General features: G+C 39.7%; 1 protein-coding gene across 1 annotated transcript; it reads right to left on the bottom strand.

The window, feature by feature from the left end:
- Positions 1 to 2,794: 2,794 nt before the first annotated feature.
- Positions 2,795 to 12,237, bottom strand: LOC121147542 (proline-rich protein 27-like). Its single transcript, XM_040967437.1, has 4 exons — positions 12,187 to 12,237; positions 11,170 to 11,193; positions 4,639 to 5,524; positions 2,795 to 2,882 (listed from the first exon to the last, which is right to left on the bottom strand). Exons 1-3 carry the CDS (start codon positions 12,235 to 12,237, stop codon positions 4,655 to 4,657), a joined length of 945 nt encoding a protein of 314 aa, XP_040823371.1. The 3' UTR covers positions 2,795 to 2,882; positions 4,639 to 4,654.
- Positions 12,238 to 12,339: the final 102 nt, after the last annotated feature.

Below are 12,339 nucleotides of genomic sequence, written 5' to 3'. Positions count from 1 at the left end.
TCACTTGGACTCCTGGGTAGATGGTGTAATACTAAGGGCCCAACTTTGATATCTGCTGATGGCAGATGAGACTATCTCAGTTTTCAACTTAAATGGGCAAAAGAATCCATGACTTTAATTCTGTGCCTGCTATCCATGTTTGTTACCATGGCTGCTTTATACATGGGTTGCTTCTCTCTCTCTCTCTCAAATTGATTGATCTGAAAGACACAGTGATAGACAGAATGGTCATCTGTCTACTGATTTTTCCCCACAAATACCTGTTACGATGGATAGGTCATGCTGAAGCCAGGAACCAACAACTTTATTTGTATTTCCCATCTGAGTTGCAGAGACTCAAGCCTCTGGGACCTGGTAACTGATAAGTAGATGTAGGTCTCCCTCATGGTGGCAAAAACCTGATTGCTTAAACCAGTGAGGCTGTCTCCCAGGGTCTGCATTAGCAAGAAGCTAGAGTCAGAAGATGAAGCCGGGGCTTGAACTGAGGAATTCAAGTACGGGATGCAGTCATACTAATAATTCCTGTACTTGCTACTATTATTACTTTTTATCTGACATAGATTCTCATTTTTTCAGACACATATCTGTGTGGCTACAAATGACATTATTACTCTATTCTAACCTAAGATAGAGCAATTGTATACATTAGCAATGTTTCAGAAATTATTAAAAATTAAAAATACGCTTTTTCCAAAGATGTAACTGATAGCCAATATTTTGTTAGGCCCTGTTATAGACCCTGGTGATGACATGGTAAGAGTAAATTTTTAATCTTGTATGAATTTATATTTTTGTGAAGTTGGAAGGAGGCAGCAGGAAAGACAAATATACAAGTAAATAAAAATCTAAAACTAGAAGGTAATAACTTCTATTAAAAAGCAGTAATGGAACAGAAAATAAATGGGTTAGGGAGGAGGAATGTATTAGATTCCATATTCAGGGCTTACTACTCTGAAATGACACCTTATATAAGTCCCAGAGGTGGAGAAGCATCCTAATTGGTCACAAATCAGAGCACAGATCTTGGGTAAGAACACACACAACATACTTGGAAAAAGCCCAAGCATTATACTTGCAACATGGAGCAACATGGAGTGGACAGCAAGTAAAGCTGAAAACTCGTTTGTCAAAACAACTTAGCTTGTGGTCAGCATCAGAAGAGATCCTGTCAAAAGAGAATTCACTAGAGGATTTGAGAGAGAAATTATAGTATGCATAGTATGTGATTTAATGACGGCGAGTGGTCACTGGTTAGTGTAAATGTGTGGCTAAGGCAAGTGGGGAAGAGAAAAAGTTGGAAGCAGGTAGATCAGTTAAGAAATGAGGCTTTCATTCCTTTGAGGCATGGCAATAGCTGGCACCAGGCTGCAAGCAGTAGGCAAGGTGAGAGGTTTTAGGATGAGGAGCACATCTTGAAGGGCCACGATTACTGCTGGATTGATTGCATTGAATAAAAGACAGTTGAAGAACTGTGGATTTCACTTTTAAACAGCCCAGTATGTCATGGATAGCATGGTCAATGTGCTTTTTATTATAAGTTAGAAGCTTCACTGTTTTGTGACAGAAAAGACCAATGGGGGATGAACCAGTGGATGGAAGCTTCTCTCCCCCCTCCTCCTCACCCCCATTTCTTTTCTCTTTGTAATTCTGCCTTTCAAGGAAAGAATAGGCAAAGCTTAAAAAAAAAGAAGAGGATTAATTGCTAAGCATCAGGTAACTTTGTTTTTTCTTCCTTCCTCTTATTATGTATATATTTAAAAATAATTAGCTGAGAATAAATAGAGTTGGGGTTGACAACTTTTCTTTTCAGCTCAGTTCTCAGGACCTGGAGGAATCATATTCCAATTTGGTGCGTGTCAGTATCCTGAATTCTGTCTTACCTGAAGAGAAAGTTTTCTCTGCTTGAGAGGAAGAGTAGAATTGATGTATATTGGCTAACATGTTGAGATGTGCAGAAATTGGCTGCTTATTACAAAACTATTTCTCCTAGATTTCCCTATTATTACATTGAGACAAAGTGACTTCGCCTATGAAATTAGAGAGGTGGGTAGGCACCAGGTAATTTCATTGCTATAGAGAGAGAGGCTGGAAGAATGGTTCTCCCAGAAACCTAATAGAGGGGGTACAACTCGACCACCACTGCTGATTTAATTGACTAAAATTGATTATGGAATTTTGGCCTCTAGATCATGATAGCATATCAGTGGTTTCATTCTGATAAATTAGTTGACATTTACTGTAACAGCTTCAAGAAACTAGTAACTTGCCTTCAGACTGGGCTTAACTTCATCTTAATTTCCTGCACATTCCGAACTTCCAAATAGTTCAAATTGCATGTTTTGATATTAAGCTCTTCTATCCTGTCTCTGACACATTTTAGCTGAGTACTAACTAAATAGATCTCACAAGGTTTTTTGTAGACAAGCATCTCTTAGTACTGACAAGTATAGCATAGATTGCATTTTTTAAAAGTATGTAAATATTTTGGGTTTAAGGGAGTATAGAGAGAGGGTCATGAATGAAGGTTGGTTTTCTCTCAGAAGCCTTTCATCCATTGCAAAGCTTGGGGCGAAAGCATTAAAATCAGAATCTACTCATACTTGTGTGGCATTTTTCTAGGTAGTGTTCGAAAGAAAAGTGTTTATTGCAATGGTGGGTTTAATGTGTTACAACTGATTTTTATGTATTTATGATGTAGACCTTCTATCTTTTGAGTTAAAAACCATAATATCAAACTAAAGTGAACTTTGACATAAATTAAGTCTAGTGAAAAATCATCACAAATGGATCAGTATTGGTGGAATTCGTTGTTTTATTATAATGAAATAATCTAGGGAACAGAAAGAACAGTTTTGTAGATTTCACTGTTTCTGCCTCAGTATCTGAAAAAGACAAATATTAGTTTTACTATACATCTGTCTACAAATTAATGGTTTTTTGTAATGATTCACTTAAAATACAGGCTAATTTGATGCTATAACTGATTTGCATGCATTTGTACTCAGAAAAAATTGTTTTATGTGGATACTAATTTCAGACAACTATTGTGTTTTGATACTGAATGATCTGAAGTAAATACCTTCTTGAGCTTAATGGAGCCTTTATTACAAAGATAGTTTTTCCCTTATTTAGAATTAAATAGCTTATATAAAATTAAATAACTAATTAAAAAGCAATAGCTTAATAGATAAGATACTTAGTCCAAACACAAACAAATTCTGAAATTAAATCTTTTTAAGAGTTCAAACTATCTCAACTTTTCAACTTACATATAATAATCAACTTTCCATCTTACATAATAGTAAAATTAATATAAAATCATAGATCGATGGTGAGAATTTAATCAAAACTGAGACTTTAATTTTCTTGGCAATGGTTGTTAACAGGCATTGTGACAATAACCACCAATATTCAATTAGAATTCCACCTTAGTTATTGAAAATCCTTCAGGAACTTTCTATCCATTGAACTTTTATAACAGTAAAACTAGAAGAAAACTTTAGGATAGGATAAGGAGCTTGAAACTAAGGTGGCATATCCCCAGGAGATGACTGTGATGAAATGACTAATGGGGCATTAGTCAGCTCTAGTTTCAGCTATCTGGAATTTCCAATTCATCTTTTCTGCTAATGTGCCTTGGAAAAGAATCCAAGTACTTGTGCGTCTGGCCTAATTGTGGCTTATGTGGAAATTTGAGGGTTAACTAACAGATGGAAACTCTCTCCTCAATTCTTCCTTCCTCTCCTGTTTTTCAAATGTTTTTTTTTCTATTTAAAGAGAATGTCTCCATATAGTGAAATCTATGCACAGAACTATTTGTATACATGAAAGAACAAAAATTTTATGGTGTATGTGTGGGGATTCAGTGGCATAGCAGTCTAAGAGTCTGCCAGCAGCAACAGTATCCCATTTGGGTGTTGGTTAGTGTCCTGACTGCTCTACTTCCAATCCAGCTGCATGATTAGGTCCTGGGAAAGCAGCAATGGATGGCTTTGGAAGAAGCTCCTGGCTCCTGGCTTTGGATAGGCTCAGCTTTGGCCACTGTGAACATTTGGGGAATGAGCGAGCAGATGGAGGATCTCCTCTCTTTCTCTTTCTGTAAATCTACCTTTCCATTGAAAAGAAATCTTTTAAAAAGTTTGCAGAGAAATGGAATCAAATATGTTTCTGTTTAAGAATGAAATTTAGATCTAGTCTTTTTCCCCTGTACTATGCATTCTAATAAACTTTTAGATTATCATTCAGGTAATTTCGTGGCTGAGTCTAAAGGTGAACAAAGCCAGGCACAAAGGTGTTCATACGTTTACTTCAAAGTGTGAAAATGCAAGTCAGTTTGTGGTGGCAGGAGGAAGACGTTGAGCATCAGAGCAAGGGGAGCATGGGGTGGCCATGAATATTGAGGGGATCTTGGGTGGTGGCAGTTACGTTCATCGTCCTGCGAATTTGTTTTTTGGATATAGACCTCCATTAAAATTTATCACAATTTTCATTTTCAATATTTACGGCGCGTGGAATGTCAATCTGTTTCATCAATAAGGCAGTTTGGTTGGTATGTTTTAAGAGTTCATGTGTTTGTTGGGAGGTTGTGTTTGTATTCTATAAATCATGCTTTACTGTGATGAGGTACATACTACCTACCTGATGGAAGAGAAGTTTAAGCATGTTCTGCAGAGAGAGGTGGAACGATCAGAGGGTTAGTGGTAAGAGGTTCATCTGCAACAGGTTCATCTAAAGTATGCTCATCTGCAGCAGACTCAAATACCAGCGGTTCAGGTGCAAGAGGCTCTGCTTCAGCCAGCTCTGCAGCAGCTGCCTCTGCTGCAGAGATAGGTTTGTTTGCAAGAGGGTCGTCTCCTTCTCCGTCTCCAGCAGATTCGGCTGAGGCAGGTTCTGCTGCCATAGGCTCAGCTCCAGCAGGCTTGGATGAAGCAGGGTGAACTGCAGCAGGGTGAACTGCAGCAGGATGAGCTGCAGCAAGGTGAGCTGCAACAGGGTGAGCTGCAACAGGGTGAGCTGCAACAGGGTGAGCTGCAACAGGGTGAGCTGCAGCATGTGCTGGTGCAGCAAGGTGAGCCATCGCAGTTTCAGATGGAAGAGGCGCAGATGCCACAGGCCCAGATGGTGCAGGTAAGCCTGAAGCAGGCTCAGATTGAGAAGGTGGGGCTGCAGCAGGCTCAGATGGAGGAGACAGGCCTGCAGCGGACTCAGCTGAACTAAATGGAGCAGCAGGTGCTGCAAGAGCACCAGGTGGGACAAGTGGGGATGCCCCAGGAACAGGAGCATTATACCCACTAGCTGGAGGATAACCAGGGGCTTGGTATGCATACTGCTTCCTAGGAGCAGTGAAAACCCAGGGATATGAAGGTGTCTCTCTGCCAGGACCAGCACGTGCAGGATAATTGGGGCCATTATTTGCTGAGGGGTAACTAGCAGCTGGAGGAGGAGGAGGTGGCAAATTGTTGTTCCATAAACCAAAAGGAACATTCGCGGATGGATTAAGTGGGTAACGATAGCCATTGTAATCCTAAAGGAGAAGCAAAAAAGTCGGTTAAAGTGCTTTGTTTATCCTAGCTACTTGTTACTCATATTATGAATGTAATTACATATGCTGTCATATTTTTTCATTTTTATTTATATAAAGTGAATATGTTTCACATATTTTATAATATAGATTTAGGAGCATAGTTTTCCCCCACCCTACCATCCCTCCTGACTCCATAATCCACCTACTTTCCTTTCCCTTCCTTCTTTTTACTTTTTCTTTTCTTTTAGAGAATTTTTACAATAGTGTGTTTTCATTTCACTTTGCAATCACAGGCTTAACATTCCAAAAGATAAAGGTATCAACAACAAGATGTCATAGCAAGTAGGAAAAACAGATTACTCCTGCTCAGAAGTATAGGCCAGGGCTATAACCAACAGTCAAATCCTAGGATGTCAATCTCACTCATACAGATTACATTTTGTGTACTCTGTATATTGGTTATCAGAGATCAGGGAAAACACATAATATTTATCTTTGGGGACTCCAAATTATCTGTTCTTAACACTCATGTGGGTCAGTGGATCCCTGCAGCTGGAGCAACTTGGGCTGGGACACCTGGGCACCAATGGTGCCAGGTGAAGCTCTTGGGCTGCCAAGTAGTCCATTGTGGAGACTTGGGGTATGGGGTTACATGGAATCTGGGGAATGGTGGGGCTTCCAAGGTGGAGATGAGCGAGACCTGAGGGTTCATGCCCTGATGAGGAATGACTTTTTTGGGATTTACACAGATAAGTTTATTCTACTTGAAGGGCTAGAAAATGGAACTCACCAGAGTGTCAGAAAACAGAATTGGGACTGTGAGGCTGGACCATGAAGCCAACAAATACATGAGTGAATCAAGCCTTGGGATAGAATCTGTGGGGGAGTATGTGGGCTCACTCATGCAGAAACAGCAATCTCTGTTAGCATCTACAAGGTCTGTGGCTGGGAATTGGCCTAGTTGAGGAGCTAAATGGATGTCCCAGCTGGGCTTGAACTCATACTGGTGAATGCGAAAGCCAGAATTAGAGCATTGTCCTGGGCTGGACATGGCTCCAATCTCCCTTGGCACAGATGTGGACTGGGGAGTGCCAGTCTGGGCTAGACTCCAGTACCCACTGGTACTCAAGAGAGTGAGGGTGATTGTAGAATAGGTTGGACTAAGTCTCAGCTCCTGCTGAACCACAGGAGAGCTGTGTCTGATCACAGACTAGGTGTGGATGGGCTATAACACCCAACAATAAAAATCAGAAAGGGTATGGGCCATTTGGGCAAGGGCATCATTCCTACCAGGACAAGATGTGGATAAAGTCAATCTGGGCCAGGGATCCATCAGTGTGTGCAAGATCTGCCACTAGGAGACCAGGTAGAGGAGTTTGGTGAACTCCTTTGTCAGGTTGCAGTCCCTACAGGTAAGTCCAAGAACCAAGGAAAGGGGCAGCCCAAACCAGGGCAGGTTACCCATAGGCATACATGCAGGTCAGGTCAGGGGATGGGTGAGGCTGGGCCAGTTTATAATATCCACTGGAAGATCTGAGAACCAGGATGAGGTACAGGAGGGACCTGGTCGGGCCTCATCACCAACCAGTTCACACTGGGGCTGGGACAGGGGCCTGAAGCACTCACTGGTAGATGCCGAGGTAAGATGAGTCATGCCAGTCTGGGGTGGTGGGTGCTGGGTCTGTGAGCCCCAGTGACAGGAGATCCTTTGGTCTGTCTGTGAGGTGGTTGCTGGATCTATGAGCTTCAGGGGTGGGAGGACTGGCAGGGCCTTGGGTCACTTGATCCAGGTCCCGAACCCCACCTGCCTGGTGGGTGTCTAGTCCGTGAGCCCCAGAGGTGGGGAGTTTGGAAGGGTCTGGGTCTCCTGGCCAAGGTCACTGGGCCTGCCTACATGGTGGGTGTCAGGTCCATTAGCGCTGGGGGTGAGAGTTCTGGCAGGTTTGGGGTTGCATGGCCTAGAGCCTTGGGCCTGCCTGCATGTTGGGTACTGGATCTGTGAGCCCCAGGGTTGGAGGGTCCAGGGGCTCTGGGTCTCCTGGACTAAATACTAGGGCCCACCTGTGAGGTGGGTGCTAGTTCCGTGAGCTCTGGGGTCAGGGGTTCGGAGGGGCCTGGGTCTTCGGGCCCAGATTGCTGGGTCAGCCTGTGTAGTAGGTTCTGGGTCTGTGAGACCCAGGGCTTGAGGGTTCGGAGGGGCCTGGTTTTCCTGGCCCAGGTTCATGAGCCTACCTATGAGATTTGTTCCCCCTCAGAATAAAGGATGGAGTTTTGGTTGGCAGAACATGGTGCACACAGAGGACATGGTAGTTCATTTGGGTCTGCAGAAGACATCTGGTATCATAGCAGAAAAAGCAGAATATATGGACAACTACCTCAACCAAATGATGACAGCAAATATCTGGGCAGCTAATGGACATTAGAAGGGATTCCTCATCCATAGATCAGCGAGATCAACAGCATTTTTAAACTACTGCATCCACCTGGGCAGAACCCTGGGAGCACATACCACATTCTGATCCTGGGTTGATGTCGGGTGGCCTTTCCCCATCCTCAGGTAATGGATTGTTGGGAGGCTGGGTATGACTTCTCGCCTTATCCTTTCCCTCTCCCCTCGCCCTGCCCCAGAAATGTGAAGAAGGAATAGAAAGTTTGGGAAAAAAAACCACTATGTGAACTATAAAACTTCTAAGAAAGGATTAATCATTCAACAAAATTAGATAAACTGTACTTGAGGGAGAAACTTTGTTTTGAGGCAAATAAGAGTTTTATGGTCTGCTTCATTTTCCAACCCAGGTTGGGACACAAACAGAAGGAAACTCCTGCACTTTCTAGCGTTCCTGCAGGATGACAGGATTTAAACTTCCACGCCTCTTTTTCTGGTCCCTGCTGCCCTGCCAAATACCCTCAGAAACCTCGGGGTCTCTAAAGCGCTTCCTTGTTCTGCGTCTTCCAAGCACGCAGTTTTCAAAATTTGCCTTTCTACACTTCTCCTTACTCTTCCTCAAACTCTTTACTCCTTCATGCTGTGCAGCTCAAATTGTTTATAAGACAGTTAACAGGCTAGAAGTGATTAACTTACCACTGGTTTTGCAAATTCAGGTAGACATCTCAAAGTTTGTAGGAAAATAGAATTAAATGACATTGACTCTGTATAAGGCAATTTTGAAACCCATGCACATTTTCCATGAGCTTTTTTGAATTTGTTTTGTACCAAAAAAAAAAAAATCTTTAACTCTGCTTTTTATGAGCCACTGTGATAGCTTTCCCTGTTGTCTCGGCATACCTAATTAGTTAGTTAAGCTGCTTCTTAGCTGATTGTTAGATTTCAAACCAGATTTCTTTGGTTGAAACTTCATATTTTTCTGTGGTTGAAGTTAGTCTTTTATATGTATGCCAGACTGCCAGGAAGATTACACAATTCTATAAGATTTTATAAAAAATTATGTTTTTAGGTTTCAAATACATTTATTTCATCATAAATGTGTCCATTTTCATAAGCAGGCCAATTCTGGTTTCAAGATAGTGTCCTGGAGTCCTTGTTTTGTTGCACAGCTAGTTGAACTACAATTGAAACACTTTTATTTTTATAACATACGTATCATTTCAAATGTGGCAGACAATGTACTTGTTTGTGTGTTTTTGTTAGTACCCATCTATAGGAAGGATTATGTTCTTTAAATATGTTCTAAGTTGATTCTAAAGTAAGAGACACCAGTTATGAATGTAGACATATTTTATATTTGTTGGAAAACATTGCTTTCTTTATTGGTAACACTTTTCTATTATGTAAATCTTACTTAATTTATATAATTGAATTAATATTAGAGTAACTCAATATCAGGAAGTGACAGTAAATAGCATATTTATTTGGAAAAATAATTACAGGATATTTTATGATAAGTATGCTTATTATTATTTTATATTTAAATTAGCTTATCATAGGATTGCTTTCTTCTAATTTTCAAAAAAAAGCACCATAAATACTTTAATAATAATCAATAAAAATACTATTTTAAGCAAAAAATGTAAGGTACATTTTAATATATTAAAATAGAAATAAAAACGAATATGTTTTACCTCTTCGCTGGATGAGAAGAATTTCTAAGGCAACAAAGGAGACAATATTAGTTTGAGATTCCATACTGCTGAATATCTTTGTGATCATAGCATGCATAGAGAATGACTAACACACAACACTGTTAGAGTTTTCTAAGAGACTAAGCTATGCCTTGTGCTGTTTTCCTGTGGGTGTGTATACTCAGCCCCATGTACACTAACGCAGCCTTGCAAATTAGATGTGTGGCCATTAATTATAATTTACTGCCAATTCCAGTAATTCTATACTGTCGATTAAACATCTTACACATAGCTATGTATGCATTTTCAGACATGACAAATCAAGTGTTGTGTCTAGAGGTGTTACCTTCAGATATTCAGATAACATCGTTATTTGTGTTCACCAGAAAATCCCAATGACTAAGCAGGGATTTACAGCATCACACATTCAATAAATGTGGACTGTACTTTGGCAACTTTGAAATATTTTATATTATGATTTGAATTGCATGGCTCATTTTAAAAATTATAAAATGAGTGCTTGCTTTGTATTGTCTCTGTGTTATGTATTGGAAGCTACACACTAGGAAACTTAGGTGAGGTTTCTGTGATATTGTGTCTGGAATGCAACATAAGCCAAAGTTTCTAATTGAAGTTTCATGTTTTGATCCAAATTTAGGTTGGTTCCCTCATCACCAATTTAAGTGTTTTCTCATACATCATTTTGTCAGTCTCCCTATGCATGACACAAGTGATGTGTATTCTAGTATATTTGCAGAGGTAAGTTTCAATTATTTAGTTGGATTATAGAACCCTGGAATATGACGATTATAATATTAATTCATAGATAATTTAAAATACTATTATTCCATGCTTCAGGTTTTTAGTTTATTTTCACAAGATTCCTATTTTGTTGCAATGTGTCTAATGGTATGCACCTCCCAGACCTAACATTATGACTTTTTTTCTTAGATTGTCATGTCTGTCTACTGCATAATTGTGGCTGGATATATGTAAACTTTTAACTCACTCACATTAACAAGTTTTGATTAAAAAATGACAAGGAACTTAGAAACAAAGTGAAAGTTTATTGCTAAATAAATGCTTTGGTCTCCTTTCTAATCAATGAATATTTATCACATAGAAATCATCCAACATCCTACATTACACCCTTTTACGAGTAGTTTCTAGTTTCAAAACTCCACTTCAATATACGTAAGGCACTATTATACAATTTCTTTATCTTTAATCTGGTATATAATCATAGCTTCTCTGGATGCAACCACTTCCTAATTTGTTCAAGTAAACTAAGTCCATTAAGTGGAAGCTGGGCAGAGCACACATTAAGTGCATGTTTTTATGGCTCTGCTCTTTGAAAAGGAGCACACACCTGCTGGTCAAACATGGATATTGTAAATAACTTTGTGGCTGTAAATATTTTTCCACCCGACCAGTAGAGATTACTAATAGTACTAATATGCCAGCAGTTATGTCTATTACCTTGTAAAAAAAATTCAGGTAAAGTCTCAATGTAATATCCAATTTAAAACAAAAACAAATACATCTATATAAATAAAATGTTTTACCTCACGAATGAAGGGGAAACGCCTCTAAAAAAGATAAAAAAGGAATATTTACTTTGATTACAAGTATTTCATTGAAAGCATGTTTTTAAAAAAAAGATTTGTTTTTATTGAGAAGGCAGATTTCATATACAGAGGAGAGGCAGAAGGGGTCATCTTGTATTTGCTGGTTCATTCCCCTCATGGCTGCAATGCTGGAGCTGAGCAGATTTGAAAACAGGAGCCAAGAACTTCTTTGGGTCTCTCACATGGGTGCAGGAGCCTAAAGATTTAGGCCATCCTCTGCTGCTTTCTCAGGCTGGAAGCAGGGAGCTGGATTGGACATGGAACAGCTGGCACATGAACCAGCGGCCATATGGGATGCTGGGGCAACAGTGGAACATTACCTTGCTATGCTACCTCATTGGCTCCCATTGAAAATATCTATATCAATATTCCTACATTACTAAAGAACCTGTAAGGTCTTTTATTCATTACATTTTCTTTTCTGAAATATAATCAGTATTAATTAATTATATTATCTGCAGAATTGCCTTGGGGAGTTTGATTTTAGCTGGATGGATTTTGATTTGTAATATTCTACATGGACATAAATATTTGTCGTGTGATATATTATTCAGCTGTTTTCATTGGTTTGGTCTTGTTATTTTCTTCTACCTTCTGTTTTTGTCAGTGTGCAAGTGCATATGAGTATGTGTGTCCATTAATGTGTGTGTATGTATCCCTGTGCGTGAGAAGTGGAGACACTTTTTCAACACCCTACATATTTGTTTTCCAATGAAGTTTCAACTTTTTCTATGAATTCTTCCCAGATTAGACAGTACAGAATCAGAATTTTAAAAATGGTGTAGGGAACGTGCTTACTATTTTAAGATTAGATTTTAATTCCAGTAGATCTAGGGGATAGAATAAAAGAGAGAGGAGGACAATAGATACAAAAGCTAATAAGGTTAGTAGCTTTTCTTTTTAGTTATTTGAGGGGTGTCCAATTGCTACAATGAGAAAAATTCATGTACTCACCCTCCTCGCTAAGGCAACACACAGGATGCAAGCCCAAATAACCAGCTTCATGGTGACCGACCCTGTGAATATTAACATTAGGAAACTGGTTGCTTCAGGTGACATACAGTGTTATCTCTATTATTTCTCTTCCTCTAGAGAGAAAAAACAGTA

Source organism: Ochotona curzoniae, unplaced genomic scaffold (genome assembly GCF_017591425.1).
Source record: "Ochotona curzoniae isolate NIBS_2020 unplaced genomic scaffold, NIBS_Ocur_1.0 scaffold_4506, whole genome shotgun sequence".
Classification (NCBI taxonomy): domain Eukaryota; kingdom Metazoa; phylum Chordata; class Mammalia; order Lagomorpha; family Ochotonidae; genus Ochotona; species Ochotona curzoniae.
The sequence above is the reverse complement of the archived record's forward strand: the minus strand, read 5'-3'. Positions and strand labels throughout refer to the sequence as shown.

Excerpts from the sequence above, each read along its gene's own strand:
- LOC121147542 (XM_040967437.1), bottom strand. The coding sequence starts at position 12,237 with ATGAAGCTGGTTATTTGGGCTTGCATCCTGTGTGTTGCCTTAGCGAGG. Across the intron at positions 11,194-12,186 it reads GTGTTGCCTTAGCGAGGAGG|AGGCGTTTCCCCTTCATTCG; the intron begins GTGAGTACATGA and ends TATCTTTTTTAG. Across the intron at positions 5,525-11,169 it reads GTTTCCCCTTCATTCGTGAG|GATTACAATGGCTATCGTTA; the intron begins GTAAAACATTTT and ends CTTCTCCTTTAG.